Source organism: Pinus tabuliformis, chromosome 1_2, assembly GCF_031772625.1.
Source record: "Pinus tabuliformis cultivar Carrire ecotype Pingquan chromosome 1_2, CPIR1, whole genome shotgun sequence".
NCBI lineage: Eukaryota > Viridiplantae > Streptophyta > Pinopsida > Pinales > Pinaceae > Pinus > Pinus tabuliformis.
Window position 1 is genome coordinate 581,232,476 of NC_142298.1, and position 27,796 is coordinate 581,260,271.

A 27,796-nucleotide genomic window follows, 5' to 3' on the forward strand; every position below is an offset into this window, starting at 1 on the left:
GTATAGCAGATTGAAGTTATGTCATGAATGCAATTCATAATTAAAAGAATCAAAAGGGGGCAGAAGCCATGTTGGAAACATACATAATAGTAAGATTAAATCATTGCACCTATATAATTGGGTTGAGGAAACACCATTGGTAGTAGGAGAAAAAAATTAACTCTTGTCAGGAGTCAATTTCATAAGGGAAATATAGACAACTATTGTCCATATGGAAGCAAAGAAAAATAGGACGTAATTGGTTAATAATAAATGAATCATTCTAAGTTATTATGCTCGTACCAACATAACTCTGGAACATGGAGCGAAAGTACTGGAGGAAAGAAAAAATTTACCTAAGAGAGGTGTTTCCCTAGAGGTTAAGTCCAAAAACTATGCATAGAAGTGACAAGTATCAATGAGGTAAAGAGAAGTAGAAATGGAAGTACAAAATAAAATTTCTTATAGAAATTGCAAAAATGGACTCTATAGATATCAATGCAAAAAATTTAGAAAATTCCAATACTCACACGATCAAATATAAGTGATGCTTAAAATATTTATGCACGTGACAATTAAGAGGGATAAAAAACGACGTGGAAAATATTAGAGTATAGATTAAAACTATGGATAGGAATTAAGGGAGGATGTTGTCTATAATAAAAAATAATGATAATAACCCGCTCATGTTAAAAGTTAATATGTACATGAAACCCGGCACAAAAAAAGTTGAAAATTTGGACCTATCCTATAAAATTTATATGTAAGTATGTATACAATAATCGGTGTTTTAATCTCAAGGATACAATGTTTTAATCTTAAGGATACAATAGAACTAGAATGGTACTATATTGTTGGTCAATGAAGTATTGTGAGCCCTAAGGTAGACATTGATAGATGTATGGTATGCAAGTTAAATAATAATTACGATTTTTTGCTTGTATATGCAGGTGTCCTATTAAAAGCATTAATACACCAAAAATACTACGAAGGATGGGAACCTTCACTACGAATACTCTGATTTGAGGGTATAAATATATAATAAAATGGATGCAAGATGTTGCATAAGGATGTAAATATTTGTGGAAAAGTGTTGCAAAGAGGGCGAAAACAAATCCTACATTATGTAGAATAGAGTATAATAAAAAAATTGGAGGTACCTAATGTTAATATATGTTACAAGTGAACATGATAAACCAAATGTCATCATTATAGGATAAATATATAATTAAAACACATCTCAAGTAAGAACATGTTAAATGTTGCAACTTATAACTGTGAGTCAACTTCCATGTCTATCATAAACACCTTTGGTTTTTTAGATTGATAAGACAGTGGAAGAACTAACCATATGCCCCCTCTCTCTATATATGAATGAATATTTTCAAAGGAAATCTTGTGTGGCCTTCTTGATTGAGGAATTTTAGGAATCAACGTACTTGTAATCTAAAATTTTAGTTCCAGATATCAAAACAATCTAAAGAATGATGGCATAGGAATGACGAGTGACCCTTTCAAGGAAAAAGAGGCGTGTAGTACTAGGTAAATGTGTGATACAAAAGAAAAACCAGTTTAAAAATCCCTATCATATCCACATAGTGTTGGTGTGCCGGGAAAAAATGTGAATATCATTTATTGAGATAACAAAATAAAGGAACATTTTGTGACTCTCTAATTAAAGCGTAAGAGCGATAATAGTATGTTGGTTGCACCCGGGGACAAAAAAAAGCATGAAAGCACATAGACATAGAATAAAAAATATATATTTGTGTGATGATAGCATTACACAACCTTGGATTAGGTGGAATCGACTGAGGCTAAAATTCAGAGTGGAAACAATAACGTGACAACCTAGAGGGCTGGTTGAGTCCATGGATATAGTGAATAATAAAAAAAATGTTTAAGGGATTTCCCTTAACCTCGACTTAAATTGCGTATATGTTGCAAACATAATAATGCAGAATACATATATAATTTCCCTTATGTTTGATATGGTTATCAAGAGTGGTCATCATAATAGGAATATGACTGCTTTAGATGGCATGTATAGAAGAACATATTGAACAAAAGGAATTCCTAATGAGTAGGACTTTTATATTGTGATCATTGAAAAGCATAGGAGGTTGCATGGTTTGACTCACGTGAATAGAGATAGAGTAGTCTCCAGACTCTATGTGATAATGTGTAAAGTGTTGAGTCATGGGTATATGTGCATGTGTGTACATGTATAGGTTCATTGTTGGAATGATTGATGGAATGATCATGAAATTTGTAGAAGCTTACATATTAGTATACTTTACTCAATGAAATTTCACTAACTAATTTACTTATATTTTTATCCATAAGGAAAAGGGTTAAGCTAACCTAAAATCAAAATAATCAGGAGAGTTGATTAATTGATGGTAGTTAACTGAAAACTGATATGGGTTAATTCCAAGGGATAAATAGGTAAACATAAATTAGGTTCTTGGACCAACTTAGTAAAAAACAAAAGATTATGTTCGAGTGGTGTATCTGTAACTATGAAGAGAAAACTCTAAATCTAATTTTTTCTATTTGTGTCAATATGCATATGAGTGCAAGAGGGAAGAAACCCCACAATTCTACATAGAAGAAAACTGCATATAACCCTCATAAATAACTTGCAATTCTAAATGACAAACGGCCAATTTTTTTTTGCAATGTGAACTCATGGTTTTGCGCCAAAGGAGAATAGAAATGAAACCCAAGATGGGCATAACTAAATCTTCTTGGACAAAATAAACAAGAATGTAGCTGCCATGAGAATGGCAGGAAAAATGAAGGTATTTTAAAATTTACTCATGCATGACTAATGCATATCTAACATTTGAAATCAAGATAAAAGCATAGTAATGCTACCCAATGTGATAAAAGACTAGTTGCAATTTATCATAAAAAGTCTGAACATTAAACTGTTTTTGAAATATTATTGATGCTATGTAAAAGTGCAAATGGAATTGGTGTTTCCATGGTCTAAAATTATAGTGGAGCCATGTGGTGGGGTCCATGTCATTTGGCATAAGTCATTGGGTAAGTAACAAAAGAAAAACATATTTTTGTTATTGTTGATGTACTTATAGTGATGTTGCTAACTCATGTTATGTGCAGACTGTTATAAATTTTCTTAATTTGTTTCCTTAACCTTAATAAATATAAATGAAATAAATTAAGCAAACTCAAATTTAACCATCATATATTTAAAAATGACTGGAGCACCTAATCTACGTTGACAATCCTAGATCATATTGCCTTGTGCCATAACTTGATGATGAAAGAGGGATGGCACTGGGCACAAATAAACTTGACAAATTAGGCATTGTGTGGGTGTAGGTATTGGTGGCACCATCCAAATTTTTGAAAATATTTCCCCTCAGCCTTTTTGTAATTTGGATGAGGGCATCTCTAGCTACACTCGGTTCTCCAGTAACCTGAACGAGCTCCTCATTTTGGGAGGCACATTTTGGTCGCTCCTCTTTGCGAAATATGCGAATATTTGCTCCAGTGTGCTTCCGCATCTCACTGATGATGTTGCCACCTTTGCCAAGAAGGCAACCAATGTGCTTTGACGGAACAAGAAGCCTTGTACAAATGCCACCTTCATCATTGTCATTGTCACTAGTGCTTCCACTAGTCTTTCCTTGCAATTGGAGGACTGCCTCAAGCGTAGGTGAAACACCATCATTAGCCAACTCTGTTGAAGAAACCACAATTACACGTTCATCTGAATCTGATTGTGCGTCTTCAACCTTAATACTTGCTCCTGTATCTTTCCTCATGCTTTTGATGATATTGCCGCCCTTACCAATCACACCTCCAATTTTATCATTTGGGCATACTATTCGAATACAAAACTCCTCCGGACTTTTCTCAACAGCAGAATTCCCAGATTTTGGAGCAATGGGAAGAGCAGGGTTATAAGTAAGAGGCCATATTGAACTTCGAGCTTCACTTCCATATCCTCCCAGTGCTGGTAAATGGCCGGAGGCATAAGTACCATTTACTCTTGGAGCACCTGAACTGTGATGAGCAAACAGTGAATCTCGTTGTGGAACATAATTTGGCGGAGTAAATAATGCGGGCACACCAGAAGGAAGGAGTGAAGTTGGGTTCGTTGCAGATAAAATATCAGTCCAAGGAATTTGCTCCTTAGGTGGGTGTTTATACAGAAAAGCTGAAACTGCATACAGTGCTTTCTTGACAGCGGTTGCATCTCCAGATATGACAACGACTTCACCAAAACTAAAAGCACAGCCTGGCAACTCATCTTTTGGCCGTATCTGAATTTGTGCCCCGGATTCGCTCCTCAATTTTTGAATGTTATTTCCACCTTTTCCAATCAAACCTCCAATCTGGCTGTTAGCAGCCAGCAACCGAGCATTGTGTTGTCTCTTTTTGTCGTCGGCGTCATTATCTCTAGCAGAAGAAGATTGTTGAACAATAACAGAATGCACTCTAAGAAGAGCATCCTGAGCAGGACACAGTACGGGTTCAACTTCAACTTCATTCTCATTGCAATCCTTCTCCTTGTCGTTGCCTGACGGTGAGCTGAAGATTACTATCACGCGATCATCAACGCCTGGAACAGCATCTATAACTTTGATCTTCGAACGCGTCTCTCGACTCACAGATTTTATAACTTTACCCGCCTTTCCTATAACACTTCCTACCACATTAACAGGGCATAGTATGCGATACACAGTACTGTCAGCGCCAGGCAGAGTTCGCTCTCTACCAGTGCCAGAGTTCCGCCTCTTATTTCCAGAGTCATTGTTCTCTGGAACCTCATTTTCCCTGCGTGCTCGCTTTCCAATGGCAGAGTAAAACCCGTCCATTGCAGGCAATCCTTTCACTTTCACAAATAAAAACTCTCCCTCTTTTAAGGAAAAACGCTGAGCCACGAGAAGAAGTTCGTGTACTTGAATCCTACCTGTCTTCTTGAGTCTCCCACACCCTCCCGTCAAGGCCACTGGATTGCCCCCTTTTATATGACATGCGTTAGGGCTTATTAAGGCCGACAACTTGTTCACACGGTACCCTCGTCTTAAGACCGACGTGTGTGGGTTAGGTTTCCACTTCAATAATAGTATCATATTTTCATATTCTTATATCAATATTAATATAAGTGAAAGAAGAGGAACGAGAAAACATTCTCCATGTGATGGTTATTATTATTTTAAAATTTTGTAGATAATTTTTCCACTTAAGTAAATAATTTAAATTTAAAAATTTAAAATTATTTAGTATGGTTGTGGTTTCTTCACTGGTTTTAAAATTTTAATTTAATTTTTAATAATAATTACACAATTAATAATAATTACATAAGACATTTTTCTTGGGAGAACTTCCCTAATTGCTATTCTATATTATTGTTTATAGTCATTTTCATTTATTGTTAGACGATTAACCATGGTCCGCTATTAAATTTTAATAAAATAGTTAAGAATAAAGCATTGAAAAATTACCCAAAAACATAAAATTAATGATTAATTAATAAGTAGTCAAAAAATAGTTATTACACTGTAATGTTAAGGCAGAGCCCCTCTTTCGCGTGAATAGATGCCTTTGTAACAGGAAGCACAGCTGGAACAACTCCTCATTCACTAGTGAGTGCCCTTGTAGGTGTTGAACGACTCCTCATTCACCAGCAAGTGCCCTTACAAGTGTTGAACGACTCCTCATTCACCAGCGATTGCCCCTACATCTGAACAAGTCGGTATGATGAAGAAGCCAAGTTGTGGATGGATGAAGTGGGGCACGCTGAATGGTTGGGCCTAATAGTAACCATGAGATTAGAGATTTTGTTTGTTGATACGTACCCTAAGGTTGCCACTCGCTTATAGTGTTCTCAAATTTCTTCCTCTTCTTGTTTAGGAATTACATCATCAAGGTCTTATGTTTGATTTTGTTTAGCTTTTACATATTGTCTCTTTTTTCCCCCGGGGAAAAATCACAATTTTCTATTAATTTAGAAAATTACATGTTGTAGATGCATGTATGGCATATGCTGTAAGTTGGTCATAGCCATCAAAAATTATAAGTCTGTACAAAATTATCATGCAGGGTATACAGTAGCTATTCATGGAAAAAATATATACAAAATATAAACCAAGTTATGATAGAAATCACTACTATATATTGCAAAAATTAGTGCCTATTGGCCCACTGGTAGAACTGATCTATATAAGGCCGATGATAATATTGGAAGTGATCAGCTCCCTGTTGCTCCTATACTATCCACAATCCCCTGGGCTGGACCGTGGCCACCTTGGAAAGCTGGTCGGAAACCATATTACGCTCCTTGTAAATACGATGACAAGAAATATAAGTAAATTGTGCTTTTAAGAGCATGACATCATCCAATATGTTTATGAGTGAGTGCATATGACATGCAGATGAGTTATTGAACCAATTTATGATGATTTTAGAGTCTCCAAATATCTGAATATGCCTGCATTCATGTGCGAGTGCAAAATGGAGGAGATGTCTAAGAGAGATCAATTTTTCATAATTGTTAGTGCCAATCCCCAAGCCCATCTGGATTCGGAAATAATGATTGTCATATTTATGCAATAATATACCCCCCCCTACATCCTTGTTCTTGTGCAACACCATCAAAGTATTCCCAAGAGAGATTATGGTCAATGACTTTTGGTGTCACAACACGGTCGAGAGGTGAGGGATCATCTTTTGGAATGTCATGATAGGCATTAATAATCTGGGCAATAGATGATGGCCAACGAGCCACTCTATCTCTAAAGATGAAGTCATTTCTATTCAGCTAGATGGTCCAACAAATAATCAGAGGAAGGTAGTGAATTTTCTGGTTCGAGGACCCCTCCCTCCAATGATTCCAGGCCTCCAAAGTATTTTGTCTGTGCCATCTGATGGAAATGGACAATGTTGATAGAACTTGTTCCCATATATAGATCACCGTAGGCAAATGGAGAAAGAGGTGATCATTTGTTTCCTCTGCTTAATGACATAGTACGCACCAAGAGGGGGCAAAAAATGATATTTTCATTAGATTACCCCTGGTTGGTTTTTTGTTCATTAAACATTGCACTAAAACAATTTGGTTTGGGGAGGAGCTTTGAGCTTCCAAAGTTTTCACCACCAATCCATAAGTGTAGGCGGCATATGGGCAACATGTATGATAGGATAACCTTCTTTAGGAGTGTATGCACCATGCCCAGCAGGGGCCCAAATAAGTTCATCAACACCCTCCTTAATGCGAACATGAGATTCTGATAGCACAGTGATATATCCTGCCCACGCCTGATGCCACTATATAGGTATACCTAATAGGTCTGTCGATCTCCATGCTTGTAAAAATGTGGAAGTGTTCTCTGAATCAAAAAGTTTTGTGATCATGAGGATATCTCTCTTCTTGAGAAATTGAATGAGGTCGAGAGGAAGTCAGTCCATGTTGCCACATCCAGTCTAGGGGCCTATGCTAACATGCACAAATGAGCCATCTCTAATACGCCAAGTAAGTCCATTTCTGATAGTGGGCAGAGTATGTAAGACAACTCGCCAGATCATAGATATACCAGATGCCATGTAGGAAGGCATATCCAATCCATAAGCTGGTAAGGCCATATATATTTATAGTGTACCACCTCGGTCCAAAGGCCGTGAGAGGTAAGAATAAGCCATCCCATCTTTGCGGCAAGTGCATGAGAGAAAGTGGGTAGGTATTTTAAGCCCCATACTCCCCATTTCTTTGGGATTGCAATGTGTTTCCATCCCACCCAAGCAGATGGTTTCCCTTCCTTGTATCCATTCCAAAGGAATCTGCAGCAAAGTTTTTGTATCTGAGAAAGAATTCCTTTGGGAATCCATGCCAAAGACATCCAATACACCGGGGTAGCCTCCAAGACCGATTTAATAAGAACTAATCGGCTTGCTCTGGATAAAACCTTGTGGTTCCAGTTGTGTAATCTCTTTTCAACCTTGGCCACAATCCATATCCAGTTCACAATTTTGTAACAATGGGGTTTGATACAAAACCCAAGATATTTGAGCCCATCTTCCAATCGAAGGCTCTGAAATGGGAATTTTTGTAGTGGATTCTGAGCTTCGTATGGAGTGCAAGATGAGAGTGTGATAGTGGATTTCAACCTGTTAGGTTCCATACCAGTGGTAGATGAAAAAAGTAGCAAAATTTCATAGAAAACAATGGTATCTCGAATGCCTCCATTGAGAAATATAAGCATGTCATCAACAAAAAGGAGGTGGGTTAGAGTGCACTGGTCAATAATTTTGAGACCCTGTAATCTCCCCTCCCTTTTAGCCAGGGATATTAATCTACTAAGTCCTTCCATGTTAAGGAGAAAGAGGAGTGGGGAAAGAGGAAACCCTTCTTGAGGTCGTGTTCAACATGAAAAAAGTTGGAGGTAGAGCCGTTGATCAGGAAACTGAATGATACGGTAGTGATGCAGCACATGATCTGTCTGATGAATGAGAGTGGGAAGCCTAAATGGGTGAGAAGCATTCTTAAGTAAAGCCATCTAACCCAATCAAAGGCCTTGGAAAGATTGATTTTGAGGATGACACCTTTGAGCTGCTTGATCTTAATGAAATGGAGGGCCTCCTGCGGTGCCAATAGCCTCATGAATTTGTTGGTTATGCAAGAATGCAAATTGTTCAGGTGAGATATGATTAGATAAAATAGGCTTAAGGTGGTTAACAATAATCTTGGCAATGATCTTGTAGAGGCAATTGCAAAGAGATATAGGTCTAAAATCATTGAATGAAAGGGGAGAGTCCAATTTGGGAATGAGTGCGATGAAGGTAGAGTTGGTGGCCTCATACATGCGTCTAGATAGCCTACAATCCTCCACCACCTTTAGAAGGTCTTGTCCAATGGTATAAAAAAAGGATAAGTAAAATTCAACAGGCCAGTCATCCGATCCCAGGATTTTGTCCTTTTTGAACCATTTTAATGTACTTTCCAATTCCCCCATAGTAACAGGTTTTGTGATATCCTCTACCTCATATGGGCCAATAAACTGAGGGAAGAGCCCGATGATTTGAACAATTTTGGCAAGAGTGGCACTTGGGGGGGCCTGAAAGAGTCTCTGAAAATGTGAATTGCCCAAATGTGCCAATTGGTGAAAAGATTGGGTGGAATGGCCATCCTCAGTTGGCATTTTACAAATAGTGTTGCTGGCCCTTCTCCCCTTCGCATAATTATGAAAAAATTTGGTATTATCATCTCCATCCTGTAACCAAATAGCCCGACTCCTAAGGCGCCAAGTTTCCTCCCGATCTTTGAGGATCTTGGATCTTTGAGTCTCCAAATCAATGAGAATTGTTTTTGCTTCATCAGATGTAAACCCTCGATCCTGCTCATCCAAGAGATCAACCAGCTTGGTCTCAATGTTGCTGAGGGTTTGATCATCCTGGTCTCTCTTATCCTTAGCCCATTTGATAGATAAGCTCTTTATCTCAAGGAGATTGTGACATAATCCTTATGTAATGGTTCTCCCCTGAGCAGGTGGATGAGAACGCCAATAATCATTAACCAAATTGATGTAATTAGGGTCCTTCAGCCAAGTAGAATTGAATTTAAAAGGAGACCTAGGCTTCTGGAAGGGGCCCGACAGCTCAAGGAAAATAGGTGAGTGATCAGATATGCCACTAGATCCCATCCACTATCTATAATTAGTCAGGGATCTTACCAAATGTTCCTTGATGAGGAAACGATCCAAACGCCTGACCAGTGATGCATCTCCAGTTCTTTTGTTGCGCCAGGTAGGTTGAAATTTATTCATGGGTATATCAATCAGATGGTGTTGCTCCAATAGGTGTTCCATAGTGTCCGATAGAGGATCTAGTTGGGAATTTCTCCCCCAAGATTCCCCATATCCAATAGAGAAATTCAGATCCCCACCCAGAATACGATTGGTCGGAGTTGGCAAGGGATAAGTTGAGGAGATGGTTCCAAAACTTAGCTCTATTATGATAGGGAGCATATACACTGATAATTCTGAAGTCCATGCCTAGTTTCGAGGAGAAAATGTCCATACCAATGAAACTAACCTCCCCAAGAAGCACTGATTTTGATAGTGCAAGGATTAATGCCCAGGGAAATGCCCCCAGATCTACCAATGACATCAAGTGCATGGAAAGTCCAACTCGACTTCAGAGATTGCATGACAAGGATAACATGATCAGCCATGCCAATGGTTTCTTGAAGGAAAATGATATCAATAGGCTCAGAGTTTAAAAGTTTTATGACAACTAGTTTTTTAGGAGGGCTAGCTAGCCCTCTGCAATTAAAGGAGATTCACTTCATGGGGGGGACTGTGGGAGGGTGTTCGATGCTCTAATTACATTGTCAAGTGTGGATTGTCTGCCATGAGCCACTTCCACCCTAGCCTGCATGATTTATTTTGAAATGAAAGAGTGCCAACCCCTGGTGCTCTTGGAAATTTTAGGAGGGGAGATCAACCCAATATCGACATGCTCAGGAGGGTGTGATACTCGGGATCAAAGATTGTATGTGTGAATGTCTAGAGGTGGTTGAAAGATCTAGGGATGAGGATGTGTAAGCTAACCCAAGAATAGATGGTAGAGTGGTTGAGATAGATGGATGGTGGAGCTCCAATGGACAAGTAATAGCAGATGAAGAAATGTAAGGTATGGATGCATATGTAACATGCAAGTGTTGTGCTGAACAAATTAAAGAAATAGAAGATATAGAGCAGAGGGGAGGAGGAGTACCCGATGAGCGAGCAACCGCAACTTCCGCCCTGGATCTCGTGATAAGTGGAGAGGGAGGTCGGGAAGAGGCCAAAGATGGCACCTGAGTTGATCCGCACTCTGTTGTCTTAAGACCCTGTGACCGAGGTGTCTGGCCTTCAGCAGATGAAGGTGCAGCAGGAACAACATCACCTATGACTTTGGAGGGTGAGGCAACATAGAAAACCAGAGGGAATTCTTTATAAAGATGACCAACCTTATGACACCCTCTGCATCTGAAAGGCACCCCCTCATAGTCCAGAATTTGTATACACATGAATCTTTTCCAATGTAATGTAATCTTTTCCTCCAAACCCTCTCTAGTATCCAGGTATACCAAAATGCGAGCCATTGATTTATTGCCTAAGTTAGCATAAGAATTGTCACAATCTAGGAAGGTGTCAAGCACATTCCCAATGCAAGTGAAGATATCCTCGGATCAGAAGTGGAGGGGTAGCCCAGGTAGCCTGACCCAAAGCGGTCTTGCACCTAATTGTTCCCGCTCAAGATCGAATAATGGGCTCCATCTCTTGAGAAATACAGGATCCATCTCGATATGCCAATACTACAAGAGTACCCAAGAGGTATATTCCTCCCTTTGAAAATTGAGTGTGAACCATCCCCAAGATAGGGTAGTAACAGTTGGAAGGTCCTTGAAGATATTCCCCCAAATTTCCATGACACAAAGGCGCAAACGGGCAATTGAATACACTCTACCTCTGACTCTGCCAACTAAAACCTTGTTTTTCGTATCCATAACTTCCCTCATTTGCACCCCGTCACCGAAACTGAGGGACAGATCCTTACTCCTGTAACAAGCTTTGACACACTTCAATTTCTTGTCTTTACTAGAGCGAGGTGATTTTGTGTGGTCCTGTGTACCCAGAATGTCTTGCTGAGATAAAGGGTTACTGGACGAGGGTTTACTTTCGGTGTGTCGAAGCATCCAAATGGGGAGGTAGATGGACTGGACACCATCACGGTGTGAGGGAAAGGGGGGGAATTTGGCTAGAGAGGAGAGAAATTTGTTGCAGAAACAAACCCTACCAAAGTGGTGAGGGTAGAGGAGGGCAGATAGGGCGATGAAACCGGTGGCAGAGAGTCAAATGAGGGGGAGGGCGGGATGAAAATAGCAAGAAGGTGAACCATAGCTCGAGAAAGGGGAGGGTAGTCAAGGCCCAGAGAGGAAATAAAGAGTGAGGTGAATGACAAACTGGGCTTGGAAGGGTTGGGATTGGAACGGGCAGGCGGAAAATCAATGTGCAACAGATATGGCGTTCCCAGGGACTGAGAAACCATTATCTCTAGCTATTTAGATAGAGAATTTTGTTACTTTTTTCGGACATGGTGAGTAATCTTCATATATTGAGGACTATTGATTTTTTTTTTGATGGTGTAGATAAAAATGGCTCATTTTTTACACATGTGACATATTTATATTTTATGTCATATTTATTTATGCATAGATGGTTTTTTCTTAATGTGATTTGTGGGCATCTAATGGCAACAATGGGTTAATGATTATTTGATTTATCTATAATGTGATTTGACACATTCTCATTTTTGACACATGTGACATATTTATATTTTATGTCATATTTATTTATGCATAGATGGTTTTTTCTTAATGTGATTTGTGGGCATCTAATGGCAACAATGGGTTAATGATTATTTGATTTATCTATAATAATGACATATCATATGGGTTGGTTATGATGATAAATGTGGTATTATTTTAAATGTTTCATTATTTAAGATATTCATATTTTTAAAGGTTTCATTATTTAAGATATTTCTCTTCTAAGCAGTATGTAGAAAATATCATGTTTTTTTTAACAATAGCAAGGTAGATTATATTAGCAAAAAATATTTCGATGCACAAATGAGATACATCCATAAGTTCTTGAGAGAAAATATAACAAAAGGTTTTAAGATTACACTAGTATGGCCAGATTGGCTATGCCTCGATTTTAGTACCAAAGTGCAAAAATAACTAATCTATAGAAAATGCCATTAACACATTAACAATTAGTTGGAATCAAATTATAATAAGTAATAACTCCTAGTCATCTATAATGATCAAATATAGTCACCTGATTAAGATTAGGTACTTTAGTTAGGGTAGATTGGGCCAAGTTGGCTTAAGAGATTTTGTGCTCACTGTGTTGAGTGTCTCCCTATTGCACCACCTGGAGCTATTGCAATTTTTTATTTTTTTATTTTTATTTTTTTAATTCATCATCATATTTTCAAGGTAGAATTGCTTCCTAGAGGATTCCATTGGCTCTTAATGTTCTATGAGGGAGTGATAAGGATTGAATTTCCAACTTATCTATTTCCTTGCTCAAGTTTTTTAAAACATGTTTGACTTGAATGCAATGAATCCAAGGGAGTGATCAAGAAATTATTGTATAAAGATGACAAAACATGGTTTCCAAAGGAAATTTTCCCAAAGAAAGATGACAAATGGTGTTATTAGAGTTACCTATCATAAGTACAAATCTAACTGGTAAAGCTCGAGCCAAGACAATGCCTTAGAAGGGAGCATACATTTTAGCATGGTCATTGGAGGCTGTGCCTAGGCTCTCTAAGTATTCTAGTTCTATTTTTCTTTTGGGACCAAACAGAAGGTCCCCCCCCTTTCCCTTGGGACCTGCCACTCCTAGAAGAGATCATGATTTTACTGTTGTTGAATGAAGATAACTGTTGATACTTAAGTATATTGGTTATAATTAGATAAATTGATGTAGATACTTCATTGTGTTGGGATATAAGATAACAAAGTGTTTTAGAACCAAACAATAAATTCTAATCACATTATAGGTAAAACCAATTAGAATTATTAACCAAATTCCTATAATTATAAATGATTTATTGAATCTTAATTGTCAATACCTTCGATAATGGCTCTTAGCTAGGTCATGTCTGTATGGAAAATCCGATAGTTAATTATGTTTCTTATTTCCATGCCCAATATCTTAAAGAAAAACCCTTTCATAACAAGAGAAATTTGTCTTTGTTCCTGTAGGCATCAATCTAGAGATCCAGAAGTTAGGTGATCTAGATTACCCTGCACCAAACTTTTAAATACTTCATAGATTAAACTTTGCATTACACCTTGGAACCAAGACACTCAAAGTTTGTTGTCTAGGAATCCATATTATTAAAAAATCAGGCAATTCTTTTAAATGGGTATTCAGATAACCATCCTAGCAGGAAAAAAAAAGAAAAAGAATAAAATTAAAGTAAATCCTTGCAAATATTGAATAGTTTAATGGAAATTAAACCTTGGAACTTCATGCAAAGGAATTTAAGAGTGAAATTTGATATTTTCCCCCTTCCATTAGTCAATGGAAATCTTCCTATTGTTTAACAAAATCCCATAACTTCTCCATTTCTTTCCTTTACACTCAACAAGACCAAATGTTGAAATTTCAATATGGAACTCTCTTACCAAAATCCATTAACTCACATAATTCTTTACAGACACTCCACAAAATTCAAATATCTTGAAGATATGGTGTCTCACCTCAAGTAGGGGTTTTTCATCAATTAATAAAATTTAGATATCCAAAGGATCCAAAAGATCTTAGTTCTTTGGATTTAGAAGTTTGGAAATACAGAACTTCATAAAAATTAGTTTTTTGGAAAAATCCATATCTAGATGCTAGAGGGATAAATCACATGGTAAACATGTGGAATCCACATAGGTAACCCTAGACAACTTGAGTGAGCATGTGTTGACATGGTGTGATGATGTTGCAAGGATGACATGTAATAATGATGTAGTAGAATGACATGTTATGTTGACATGGCAAGGAGGACAAATCAAGATGACATGGCATGGGGATGTGTCAGGATGACATGGCAACTATTTGGTGCAATGACTGATGTGACATTTATCAAGGGGGTTACTTGGAGTCTAGGAATAAAAAACTTGTAAAAATGGGCTTGTTATGTTTTTAAAAATATGGATGTTTTTGGGTATCTTGAAGACCTAATATTTGTAGGTTTGATTGTACTTTCAAAGTTGAGGTGACGCTGACAATGTTGAGGTGGAATCTAGATGGTAGTCATTGTGGTGGAGGTGTAGTGAAATTAAAAATCCAACCTTTTCAGAAAGAATATTTTTGGGAGTATCCAAATCTAAATATCTAGGAAATTGACTATTGATGATGTGATAATTCAAAAAGTTGGATATTTGGAATCTGTTTTTTTTAATAGACATGACGAGCGTAAATTAATACTGTATCTGGATAATGAATTGGTAAGCTAGTGTAGAGTGGTTCTTACATGTAGTTAGTACTACCACATGAAGCCATCTGTCATATGTACAGACATTGATATGGCTCCAAATGGGAAATCTTCCAAGGGCCATAACTTTGTGTCTAGAGTTTAGAATTTGATAAAATTTATATAGCTTCGAAAAGATATTGACAAGTAGAAGACGACGATAACCTAAAAAAGTAGATATGAGCTAAGAAATAAAATAAAAATTTTAATAGCTAGTTAATAATAATTAGACAAATATTTAATAAAATTTCCATTATTCCCTCAATGTTGAAAAGTAGATGAATCAAAATATTGAAGATAGAAATTCTATTAATTAAGACATATTAACATTACATATAATATATATCTAATGTGGCTTTCATGAATACTTATAACCATTAATTTGGATCTTCTAGATAAAAAATACTAATACATAATATATACTAGATGGATAATAATGATCATCTTATGAAAATGTATTCAAGTGTTTTACTATATACTCAACTCTAGCTAACTCACTTTGGAGATATCTCCAATATTAGGCTAATAATTGTTTTCCTTAAAAAAAATACCTTTTAGGTATATTGAAGCTAAATGGATGAGAATTACCTATGGTATTATATCACGGTTCAACACACTAGGACCATGAACTGATTTCTTTTTACGCCTTGTTAAATATTTTAATTATTGACGTTGACTAACTTGAATTTGACATTCCTTCTTATGACAGTATCGTGGGTAGAAGAGGAAAAAGACATGGGGGCAGAAATGCTAGAGGCTAAGGCATGCAACCTCCACCACAACCTACACCTACAAACTCTCTACCTAGAGAAGAAGAACATGTTATTGGACAAGAGCACACATCCACATGAGAACTTATTGTAGTGCCCACTCTAGTTTCCTGACCCTAATACGACATTATCTTAGACACTCTATTCTTCGAGGACCTCAGATTGAGGATCTGGACCCATGACACTATTATTAGCGATTGAGATATTCATGGTTGTGATGTTTAAGAATGCTTTCCAATGATATTATGGTAGCATGAATGGTTATGTATCTTATCTATCAGTATTCTGATGATTGCAATATTAAATAGTTAAGTTGGTCTCTATTTGAAATTATGATGAGGGTAGTAAAGAATATGTATGCGCTCTACTAAAAACATAATCAGGATAAATTTTATGGATAGGTATATTTCTATGATGTTACGATGTTGATAGCTTAATGAATATGTATGTTTCCATTGATGATTATTGATGATAGCCATGAGGGATGTGTCCCCTATGTTACCTACTTCCTCTAGTTCAAACTTACAATGGACAATGATGTGAATGACCAGGAATTGTTAATGATGCTATTATGATAATTGACTAACATTGAGAAACCTTGTTATTGATGATTATTGAGTATGGCAGGAAACCATCAGAGGCACTCGCATATGACATGTCGATGACACCTGGTTTGATGAAAATTTATATTACTTTATCTGTGAAAGTCTAAGTCGATCTTGGAATCTGCCATATATGTTTAACTATATTCTGATGATATATTAATGGTTGCAGGCACCTATTAGTTGCTTGACCGAATGACTCACATATGGGTGATGGGGTTGTACAAGTGGATGGAATCTACATGGGAGGGGTGAGACAGAGTCCCTGATCTCACCCACTAGCACTCCCGCCGTGACTTGGGCTGGAAGGGTTGAAACACCTTCGCCTTGAAGATCACGATGCCATGAGGGCAGGTTCCAAAGTTGGTTCGCTCATGAGGACTTTACCGTGGGGCGCGCATCAAGGCAGATTCCTTGATCCCCAACACCATTAGTCTCACTATAGCAGGCAACATAAGAGATGGCAGTGGTCTATGACGTTGCACTATACTTTCCCCTCGTAATCACTAGATGCTTGAAGGGCAAGTGGTGTGGCACCCTTGGAACTTCAAGGGAATTTCTTGAAGGGCACGACCAACTTGGCACCCTTGGCATCACAAATAAACTATTAGGTGTGGCACCCTTGGAACTTCTAGGGAAGTTCTTGAAGGGCACAACCAAACTGGCACCCCTGACATCACAGATAAACTATTAGGTGTGGCACCCTTGGAACTTCTAGGGAAGTTCTTGAAGGGCACAACCAAACTGGCACCCTTGACATCACAAATAAGCTATTAGGTGTGGCACCCTTGGAACTTCTAGGGAAGTTCTTTAAGGGCACAACCAAACTTGGCATCCTTGGAATCATTAAAAAGAAATAATAATAAATAAATATAAGCAAGGAATGAAAACTAGGTAAATTTACATCAAGGGTAAATGATGATTAGAAACCAATATAATTAAATCAAAAATAAAACTTGGAATAAGGAGGATCATAGGAAGAATTAAAATAGAGTACCTTAAAAACTCTACCCTTCCCATTTTGGAAAATACTAGGAAGATTATGTGGTTTAATTAGGAAAAGGGGAAAGACAAACATAATGGTAAGGATAAAGATTAATCCTAAACTAATTTAAACCTAATTAAGAAAAAGGGAAGGTGAATTAAAATGAGAATAATAAATTAAATTTAGAGAAATGTAGAGAAGCTCCAAGTGTCAACAACCAACATAAGAATATCCATCTAGGAGATAACCTGAGTTAAATTAGGGAGTAGACTGGGGATAAAATCTTGACTCATTAATTGACTTCAAGTAATGAACACAAATTAAGGAATAAAAGGAGGGAATAAAGAGACAACTAGGAGAAGAAATAGGAATCTTGTTGAGGGGAGGAAAATATTAGTTTTAAATAAAAATTGAAGTAAATAATTTTGCGAGACCCTTGATGTGAGAATGACACATGGGTGGGTGAATAATCAAGCTATTGAATTATAAAAAATAAAAATAAAAATAATTAATTATGCATGACATGACAAGTGTCACCTATGAGGACTTCTATAAAAGAAGGGGCAAGCCATGGAAGAGGGGACTTTTTGGAACCCTATTGTTGGATGGATGAGATGTTGTGAGGGTAGTGATTACGGATCTATAGTGAGTTTGGTGAGGTAGAGGATTTAGAGAGGGGACTCTTGAGCCAAGGTGTGCTCTCCTCTACCAGCTAGTGCTTGTCTCCATTGTACAACCCCATTGTAGCTCGGGGGTCCGCGGGGAAGAAGAGTACCCAAGGAGTAGGTTGGGAGGTTAACCGGTGAGTCTTCGCATTCGGATCAAGTGCGTCATCATTCACTCGCGGAGGTGACCAGCTACAAAGGAATACCAGCAACAGCAGAGGAAGCGGAGTCTCGCCTTTTGGTGAATGGTACATATGTATTTCATTACTATTGATCTTAGTTAAAGGTTTGAAAATGTTATGGTATGTTCCTGAAATGAGTGGTAGGAATGTGTGTGCTAAATAAATTTGAATCTCAATGCGTTTCTTTTTGGTTGTATGTGCTGTAAAAAAAAAAAAAAAAAAATGTATACAGTCTGGGTATGGTCCTCACACTTGGTATCAGAGCCATGTTGAACCCTTGAGGCCTATGGACCCATGCATGTATCGACTTCGCTTTAAAAGACCCTTTCGAACAACCCTGTTTTGAAATTTTTAAAATTGCCCTCGCGCGTTGCTTCACGGCAGCTACGATTGCTCTTTAATTTCTTCTTGCGGTTTCTTTTCAAAACACATAAAATAGCATACACAAAATATACATACAGGCATTTAGACAAAATCGCACAGCGCATAGACATGCAAGGGATGAGGTTCATTGGATTCTTATATTGAATCTTCAGAGCCTCTGCTGAATAAATCTGGCTTGACAGAGATGGAAATATCTTCTTCTCAGCAGGAAGACTACCATCCAATCAGATATAACAGCGGCCGCAGGTATTTCCGGAACATACCCTTTCTAATCGTATTTGTCATTTTGGTATTGGCGACCTTTGCGTTTGGAATATTTTCAATTGTCCACCGCAACAGAAATTACGGAAATGTTTCCTCTTATGTCTATGATACAAATTCCAGCACTTGTACAAAATCTTCACTCAGTGTTAACATAAGGGATCAAGGATTAGGTTTTGATGGAGCATATGAACATTTGGGTTATCACCCAATTCGTGTAATACAATTGGAATATTACCCAAATCTTGTAGTGCCTGGGAGCAGCAAGCATCTTTTGAAGGACATGGTTTGGACACTTGTAATAACACTGATTCTGAGTATCCCCTTCTTATTTGGTCTTCTCTGGCTCCTTAGGCATTACACAAAACAGATAGTGTATTCCTGTCTCCCCTTCTTTGTTCTCATTCCTATTTTCATCAATGTCTTCTGGTTCGTGGCTTGCACTATGAGTAAGGATTGCGGGGATGAAATAAGCCTGGCACTGAGGAATTTCATTCTTCTTTTTATTTTTGTACTATGCGGGATAATTGTCTGGATCATTATTATAAACTGGCACCATATAGAACTCACAATCAGAATCATAGGCACAACTTCGGAAGGCCTTGCGAGAAACATGAGACTGATGCTGGTTTTGCCTAGCTTAATAGTTGGTCTCTTTGTCTACTATATACCCATCATAGTCTTTTTGGTGTTTGCACGCCTAAATGGCAGGATCATACCTAATCCCAAAGTTGAAGAATCTGGGTATGCGTGTGGAGGAAGCACTGGTGTGGAGTGTTGCTTATGGAAAGAGGACGGATGGGTTCCGGCGTACTATGCATTAGCTATCATCACAATGTTATGGTCTCTGAGAACGATGATAGAAGCTCAGGTGTACATTATTAGTGGTACTATTTCACAGTGGTACTTTTGCAAGGCTGACTCATCTCCACCTCGAAGTATTAGGAATTCTATCAGGTACACATCACTTGGGTTTCTTCCTTGGCTGGTTGTATTTATGCCTAATACTACTTGTGCTTTGGTGAGTCCTACAATAATCAATTTTCAATCAGTTTACATCAGTCGTTTAAGGATAATCCGTGCTAGGATCTGTGAATGACATTAGAAAAAAAAAACAATTATCAAATCTTGTCATATATGATTTCTGCAACACCAAATGTCTCCATCAAACTCTGAGAGTCAATAGCTTGTTTGAAATTCGATACAATAGGTGGCATCAAAAGACACCAATAAATTCAATTCACAGAAAAATACCAAATTTAAGCACTGGTAAACTTGGTAACAGCCTTTGTACCCTCTGAAACAGCTTGCTTCGCGAGCTCCCCTGGAAGAGCAAGCCTTACGGCAGTCTGAATCTCCCGAGAGGTAATAGCAGCCTTCTTGTTGTAGCGGACGAGCTTCGATACCTCGCTTGACAATTTCTCAAAAATATCATTAATGAAGGAGTTCATGATTCCCATGGCCTTGCTGGAAATTCCGATATCAGGATGAACCTGCTTCAAGACCCTAAAAATATAGATCTTGTAGGTCTCAATGTTCTTCTTATGCCTCTTCTTTCCCTTCTTGTCTCCACTTTCCTTAGGCAGCTTTTTCTCGCATTGAATCATAGAGATGCTTTACTGAGCAGTTATCTACATTCAAGACGGATCCAATTTCCCTTCTCCAAGGAATTGTGATCTTGTAACCTTTGATTGTAGTCTTTATCGAAACATGGGTGATCTGAGATCTTCTGATGTCCTAGATCACTAAGATCTCAAAGATCCGAAATATTGTGATCATCCACTTAAATTACAGAGGTATCCACATACTGCACCATGGACAGACTTCCAAAAATTCATCACTGTGGTATCCGAGATCCTTTCCTGTGATAGTCGTTTGAAACTTCATGAGAACCCGAGATCTGCACTTCATCTAGATATATGGAATTCCTGGACCATTTTACCATTATTTTATGCATTTAATTATTATCGTTGGGTTTCACTCTTGCTGTGACAGAATGAGGGTTTCTTCATAAATAGAGCCTGAGGTTTGGTCCATCAAGCTTCAAACGAACGATAAGGTTCAGATCGATTCTCTTTTGAAGGGATTTCTTTCTTCTACCCTGCAGCTATGTCGAACAGTAATTTGCCTCGCAGAATCATAAAGGAAACTCAACGCTTGCTTACTGAACCAACACCTGGTATAAGTGCTTCTCCATCTGAGGACAATTTACGGTATTTTAATGTGATGATTCTTGGTCCATCTCAGTCTCCATATGAAGGGGGTGTTTTCAAGTTGGAGTTATTTCTGCCTGAGGAGTATCCAATGGCAGCACCAAAGGTTCGTTTTTGACAAAGATTTACCACCCAAATATTGATAAGCTTGGACGCATATGCCTTGATATTCTCAAGGACAAGTGGAGTCCAGCATTGCAAATTCGAACAGTTTTACTGAGTATACAAGCACTGTTAAGTGCACCAAATCCAGATGACCCTCTTTCTGAAAACATTGCAAAACACTAGAAGACAAATGAAATTGAGGCTGTGGAAACAGCAAAAGAATGGACAAGGCTGTATGCAAGTGGGGCCTGACATTCTACATCGATTCATTCAATAGTACTGTTCTAATGTGTAAGTTACAAGTGATTCAAATTTTCTGTCTAACCTAGCAAGCTCAATCTATAGACATGTAAGGGTTTTGAATTCCGTGCTGTTTTGTATGCTTGTTTACTTCATTAAAAAAATCATAGCGAACCAAAGTGTTGACATTGCAGAAGCTCAAATATTTATAACATGATATGAGGGAAGGGAATACAAGAGCAGAATATCTGTTATCGCTATAGTGTGGTATTTAAAATACAAAATCTGGAATAAGTTTACCAATGGGTACTGTTCCAAATTTGAAGAAGAGGTAGTACTTTGGATGATTGGATTTTGTTTCTCATGTTAGTTAAAATGTTTGTTTCCAGTGGTATTTCCCTCTTGTCCTTTTCCTGTTTTCCTTGGAATGCTTGTTTTCTGTCGATGTTGTGTCCCATGAAAATATGTCACGAGTTTTTACACTGCTGGACCTATTTTTTCTTCCTTCTTTCAAAAACTGAATTGGCCAAACTAAAACCTTTCAACTTTCAAGTTATTCTATTCTTATGGGGAAAGGGACACGTTGATGAGAGTTTATTAGCTTATTGCTCAGTGGGCTTATTTTATATGTTAAATACTTGTCAACGTTATACAGTAACCATTTTAATCATTGCTCACTTCAAGGCATTTGTGCGAATTAACAGGCCTTGAATGAGTGGGCCATCTTGCAGATGACCCACTTACATGAAGCCACAGAGAAGTACTTATTCCAGTTTATTCCAGTGTGAGAGTGCTTTCTAGTCCAGATCAAGCTTCCGATATTACATCTTTCTCTTTGATCTCGGATGCGAGGAGAGCTTTTGTGCATTGGGGCATTCACAACTATCGATGATGACATCAATAGCTGTTCTTCCATCTCTACGTCTTATTTCTACCTCTAGTGCTGAGTGGTTCTTTTCTCTTTGCTATGGTTTATTCTCTTGCTTTACACCTTCCTACTTTCTACTTCATTTTCATTTGCATTTGTTTATTTTTGGCACTTAGGAGTTGCCTTGGTACTGCTACATTATGATTGTGAATTGTTTGTACTTTTTAGTCCCATTGATCTCTTTTGGTCACTTTATCTCATCTTCTCTCTTTTACTGAAAATCAGAGGTAGTTTTTGTGCAAGCTTTTTTTTGACTTTTACTTTTCTCACATTATAAGGGGAGAAGATATAACACTTGTCTTGCTTTTTAAAAGACTATTCTCATTGCACTATTTTGGTTTCTCGTGAACACTAATAGAATTTCAATTATCTCATCTTCTCTCTTTTACTGAAAATCACAGCTCGTTTTTGTGCAAGGTTTTTGACACTTATTTTTCTCACATTATATGGGGAGGAGATACAACACTTGTCTTGCTTTTTGGAAGACTGTATGTAGAGATCAAGACTTGTCATTTCATTTCAGATATTCTGCTGCAAGAGGAAGCTAGATGGCCTCATTATTGTCTGTGTGTTTTCTTTAGCTTTTATCCCTTTGCAGGAATTGTGAGAACCAGAGTTTGTAAGGCATTTTTATATTTGATGTATATTGATGATTTTATCTAAGTATTGCTTCTGTTCTTATTTCAGTGTTGATGTCTGTGGTCTGTGTTGACAAAATCTCCAAGTATTCTCTTTAGCCTTTCCCTCCAATATGATACAATAAACTGTAAAGTTTCTTTTGATTGAAGGTATTACTCTTGTAGTTTCTTTAGCTTTGGTATGTGAGAACTATCTCCTCTTTCCACAATTTTATTAAATGCTAGATATTGATAAATAGAGAACCTATTGACAGATAGCCTGGATTAATCAATCAGAACATGTTTTAGCTGCCATTTAAAAATAGTCTTCTTGATAAATATTGAGTAATGTTTGGAGAAGATTTTGGATGGAACATCATTGGGAGTCTTAGAGGGGATGTTATACTCCCAAACGGGAATACTGGTGCCTCATTAAATAGTGTTTAGAGGTAATTTCGTTAATGGCTTTTAGCTTTGTATTTAAATTTTACAGAGTCATTAATATGTGGTGATACCTGAGTTATATCTAGGCTGAATGTCGGATGCAATGGCCCTGTAAATCAGGTGGAATGTTGCAGATTGAATTTTAAACTTGCTGGACAGATTTTAAATCTTCTATGAGCAGTTGTTGCCCTATAATATTCATCTTCTAGTACATATTTTCTTTTGTGTGATGGGTGCTGTTTTTGAAGTAATAATAAATATATATCAGTTTTCCTGATGATAATGAGCCTTGGAACTAGCTTTTGGAAAATTACAAAGACTCCCATGCAAAAAAAAAATTTCCACTTAGAGGTGAACAAAAAACGATGATCAATATTTTTGATCTGCTTTCAGTGACTAATCAAACACAAGAAGTGATGTTACATGGAAAGGCTACGCAAAAGTTATGTTTATGAAATATTTTGTTGGTATGTACTGAGTAGTATGTTTAACTTTATTGAATGAGGATAAATAAAGTGATACATGGTTATGGTTCAAGGTTCCAAATGTGGAATAAATACACCATGAACAAAAGGAAATACTGCAGATTTGGTTGTTCAAGGGATCTTCGTTTAACAATAGAAGCTCCTGATGACACAGCCCTGCATTTATGCCAGGTAAACTTACTGATCTGACTGAATTCTCTGACCACCCATTCTATCTGAAGTTCTGTTAAGTAGGTTACATTCCTAATATATTCAATTTCTGATTAGAAATATCTTATATATATTGGGTAAGGAATGCAACTTTATTCTAGTCTGCTCTCTTCTTCTGGCATGCTGTCTCAAAATTTAAACTTCTATTGAGATGCACATTGGTCTAGATATCTCTTTTATCTTTGAGGATTCAATTATGGATGAATTCTGATTTTTTTAAATGATTGGTGCAAGCCTTGTATTACATATCATTAGATTAAGTAGGATTAAATGAAGATAGGCCCCAGATAGCCTCACTCGCTTACCCTAGCGAAAGGAAGTAGGGTAGCTGGGTTTGAAGGGATGAAGGTTTGGACTACTCATTCATTGCAAGTGATGATTACGTTCTATGTAGTTAGCATCTTTTTATCTCTAGATAGTGTGTACCCTTAGGTATCCACTAGAAAGGAGTGGTATGCACTTATTTTAAAGTGCAAATGGTAGTTGTACAACGTTGAACTTTCAGAACATGGATCATGAAGGTAAATCAAGTCTCTAAGAAGGGTAGTAGGCATTGTTATGTCCCCCTAGCAAGCAGTGGCATATGTTATTTTCAAAGTACTAATTGTAGTTCCTAACAAAATTGAAGATTTAGAACATGGTAAACAAAAGTGGATTACGTCATAGGTGAAAATATCAAACAGTAATTAACACAATTATTATTGACCATTACAAATATTGAAGTCCAAGCTTAAGGTGGGTAGTTCCTCCTATGGAAAAGGCATAGGCATCCCTTATGAATTTGAGTTAATACAAAATTATTGCTATCTCAATTGCATGATTGAAGGAATAAAACTAGAGAGATTTCTCCTAAATTAGTCAATTTGTCATTTGAAGGAAGGTGGGTGTTATTAATTGTTGCTTTAAATAGTTGTGATTTTGATTATGATGATTTTGTTGGAAAAGTTTATGAATGACGCTTCCTGTAACTATTAATTTTAATAATATATATAATGCATGTTTTGTACATTTATACAAAAAGTGGGTTGCAATGTTCCCCAGATATAGTCCTTCAGTTATAACGGAATTCGTGTTATAGATACCTTGGGAAAATTTTAACCTGCCCACCAGAAGGTTGGCAAGAGTTTCAGGAAGGGTTCCTAAGATTATGTGTCGCCGTCCCTCCTGTATGTTCTAAGGACTTCGGGACGAAGTCCATTGTTAAGAGGGGGTGTATGTAGTGCCCACTCTAGTTTCCTGACCCTAATACGACATTATCTTAGACACTCTATTCTTCGAGGACCTCAGATTGAGGATCTGGACCCATGACACTATTATTAGCGATTGAGATATTCATGGTTGTGATGTTTAAGAATGCTTTCCAATGATATTATGGTAGCATGAATGGTTATGTATCTTATCTATCAGTATTCTGATGATTGCAATATTAAATAGTTAAGTTGGTCTCTATTTGAAATTATGATGAGGGTAGTAAAGAATATGTATGCGCTCTACTAAAAACATAATGAGGATAAATTTTATGGATAGGTATATTTCTACGATGTTATGATGTTGATAGCTTAATGAATATGTATGTTTCCATTGATGATTATTGATGATAGCCATGAGGGATGTGTCCCCTATGTTACCTACTTCCTCTAGTTCAAACTTACAATGGACAATGATGTGAATGACCAGGAATTGTTAATGATGCTATTATGATAATTGACTAACATTGAGAAACCTTGTTATTGATGATTATTGAGTATGGCAGGAAACCATCAGAGGCACTCGCATATGACATGTCGATGACACCTGGTTTGATGAAAATTTATATTACTTTATCTGTGAAAGTCTAAGTCGATCTTGGAATCTGCCATATATGTTTAACTATATTCTGATGATATATTAATGGTTGCAGGCACAGATTAGTTGCTTGACCGAATGACTCACATATGGGTGATGGGGTTGTACAAGTGGATGGAATCTACATGGGAGGGGTGAGACAGAGTCCCTGATCTCACCCACTAGCACTCCCGCTGTGACTTGGGCTGGAAGGGTTGAAACACCTTCGCCTTGAAGATCACGATGCCATGAGGGTAGGTTCCATAGTTGGTTCGCTCATCAGGACTTTACCGGGGGGCACGCATCAAGGCAGATTCCTTGATCCCCGACACCATTAGTCTCACTATAGCAGGAAACATAAGAGATGACAGTGGTCTATGACATTGCACTATACTTTCCCCTCGTAATCACTGGATGCTTGAAGGGCAAGTGGTGTGGCACCCTTGGAACTTCAAGGGAATTTCTTGAAGGGCACGACCAACTTGGCACCCTTGGCATCACAAATAAACTATTAGGTGTGGCACCCTTGGAACTTCTAGGGAAGTTCTTGAAGGGCACAACCAAACTGGCACCCCTGACATCACAAATAAACTATTAGGTGTGGCACCCTTGGAACTTCTAGGGAAGTTCTTGAAGGGCACAACCAAACTCGCACCCTTGACATCACAAATAAGCTATTAGGTGTGGCACCCTTGGAACTTCTAGGGAAGTTCTTTAAGGGCACAACCAAACTTGGCATCCTTGGAATCATTAAAAAGAAATAATAATAAATAAATATAAGCAAGGAATGAAAACTAGGTAAATTTACATCAAGGGTAAATGATGATTAGAAACCAATATAATTAAATCAAAAATAAAACTTGGAATAAGGAGGATCATAGGAAGAATTAAAATAGAGTACCTTAAAAACTCTATCCTTCCCATTTTGGAAAATACTAGGAAGATTATGTGGTTTAATTAGGAAAAGGGGAAAGACAAACATAATGGTAAGGATAAAGATTAATCCTAAACTAATTTAAACCTAATTAAGAAAAAGGGAAGGTGAATTAAAATGAGAATAATAAATTAAATTTAGAGAAATGTAGAGAAGCTCCAAGTGTCAACAACCAACATAAGAATATCCATCTAGGAGATAACCTGAGTTAAATTAGGGAGTAGATTGGGGATAAAATCTTGACTCATTAATTGAATTCAAGTAATGAACACAAATTAAGGAATAAAAGGAGGGAATAAAGAGACAACTAGGAGAAGAAATAGGAATCTTGTTGAGGTGAGGAAAATATTAGTTTTAAATAAAAATTTAAGTAAATAATTTTGGGAGACCCTTGATGTGAGAATGACACATGGGTGGGTGAATAATCAAGCTATTGAATTATAAAAAATAAAAATAAAAATAATTAATTATGCATGACATGACAAGTGTCACCTATGAGGACTTCTATAAAAGAAGGGGCAAGCCATGGAAGAGGGGACTTTTTGGAACCCTATTTTTGGATGGATGAGATGTTGTGAGGGCAGTGATTACGAAGCTATAGTGAGTTTGGTGAGGTAGAGGATTTAGAGAGGGGACTCTTGAGCCAAGGTGTACTCTCCTCTACCAGCTAGTGCTTGTCTCCATTGTACAACCCCATTGCAGCTCGGGGGTCTGCGGGGAAGAAGAGTACCCAAGGAGTAGGTTGGGAGGTTAACCGGTGAGTCTTCGCATTCGGATCAAGTGCGTCATCATTCACTCGCGGAGGTGACCAGCTACAAAGGAATACCAGCAACAGCAGAGCAAGCGGAGTCTCGCCTTCTGGTGAACGGTACATATGTATTTCATTACTATTGATCTTAGTTAAAGGT

At 37.5% G+C, this 27,796-nt stretch overlaps 3 protein-coding genes and 1 pseudogene across 3 annotated transcripts; 2 read left to right on the forward strand and 2 right to left on the reverse strand.

The window, feature by feature from the left end:
* Window positions 1–3,221: 3,221 nt before the first annotated feature.
* Window positions 3,222–4,832, reverse strand: LOC149206956 (KH domain-containing protein At4g18375-like). The gene has a single exon (XM_089397872.1). The coding sequence runs from the start codon at window positions 4,830–4,832 to the stop codon at window positions 3,222–3,224; it is 1,611 nt and encodes a 536-aa protein (XP_089253998.1).
* Window positions 4,833–18,811: 13,979 nt separating this feature from the next.
* On the forward strand, window positions 18,812–19,987 carry LOC149206957 (uncharacterized). Its single transcript, XM_089397874.1, has 2 exons — window positions 18,812–19,061; window positions 19,140–19,987. Exons 1-2 carry the CDS (start codon window positions 18,812–18,814, stop codon window positions 19,985–19,987), a joined length of 1,098 nt encoding a protein of 365 aa, XP_089254000.1.
* A 160-nt stretch (window positions 19,988–20,147) lies between these two features.
* Window positions 20,148–20,495, reverse strand: LOC149206958 (histone H2B.1-like). Its single transcript, XM_089397875.1, has one exon. It carries the CDS (start codon window positions 20,493–20,495, stop codon window positions 20,148–20,150), a length of 348 nt encoding a protein of 115 aa, XP_089254001.1.
* Window positions 20,496–20,818: 323 nt separating this feature from the next.
* LOC149206959 (ubiquitin-conjugating enzyme E2 35 pseudogene) lies at window positions 20,819–21,706 on the forward strand (annotated as a pseudogene).
* The last annotated feature ends 6,090 nt before the right edge of the window (window positions 21,707–27,796 follow it).

Coding starts and splice junctions, on each gene's coding strand:
- LOC149206956 (XM_089397872.1), bottom strand. CDS start 4,832: ATGGACGGGTTTTACTCTGCCATTGGAAAGCGAGCACGCAGGGAAAAT.
- LOC149206957 (XM_089397874.1), top strand. CDS start 18,812: ATGGAAATATCTTCTTCTCAGCAGGAAGACTACCATCCAATCAGATAT. Junction 19,062..19,139: donor CATAAGGGATCAAGGATTAG/GTTTTGATGGAG, acceptor CAAATCTTGTAG/TGCCTGGGAGCAGCAAGCAT.
- LOC149206958 (XM_089397875.1), bottom strand. CDS start 20,495: ATGATTCAATGCGAGAAAAAGCTGCCTAAGGAAAGTGGAGACAAGAAG.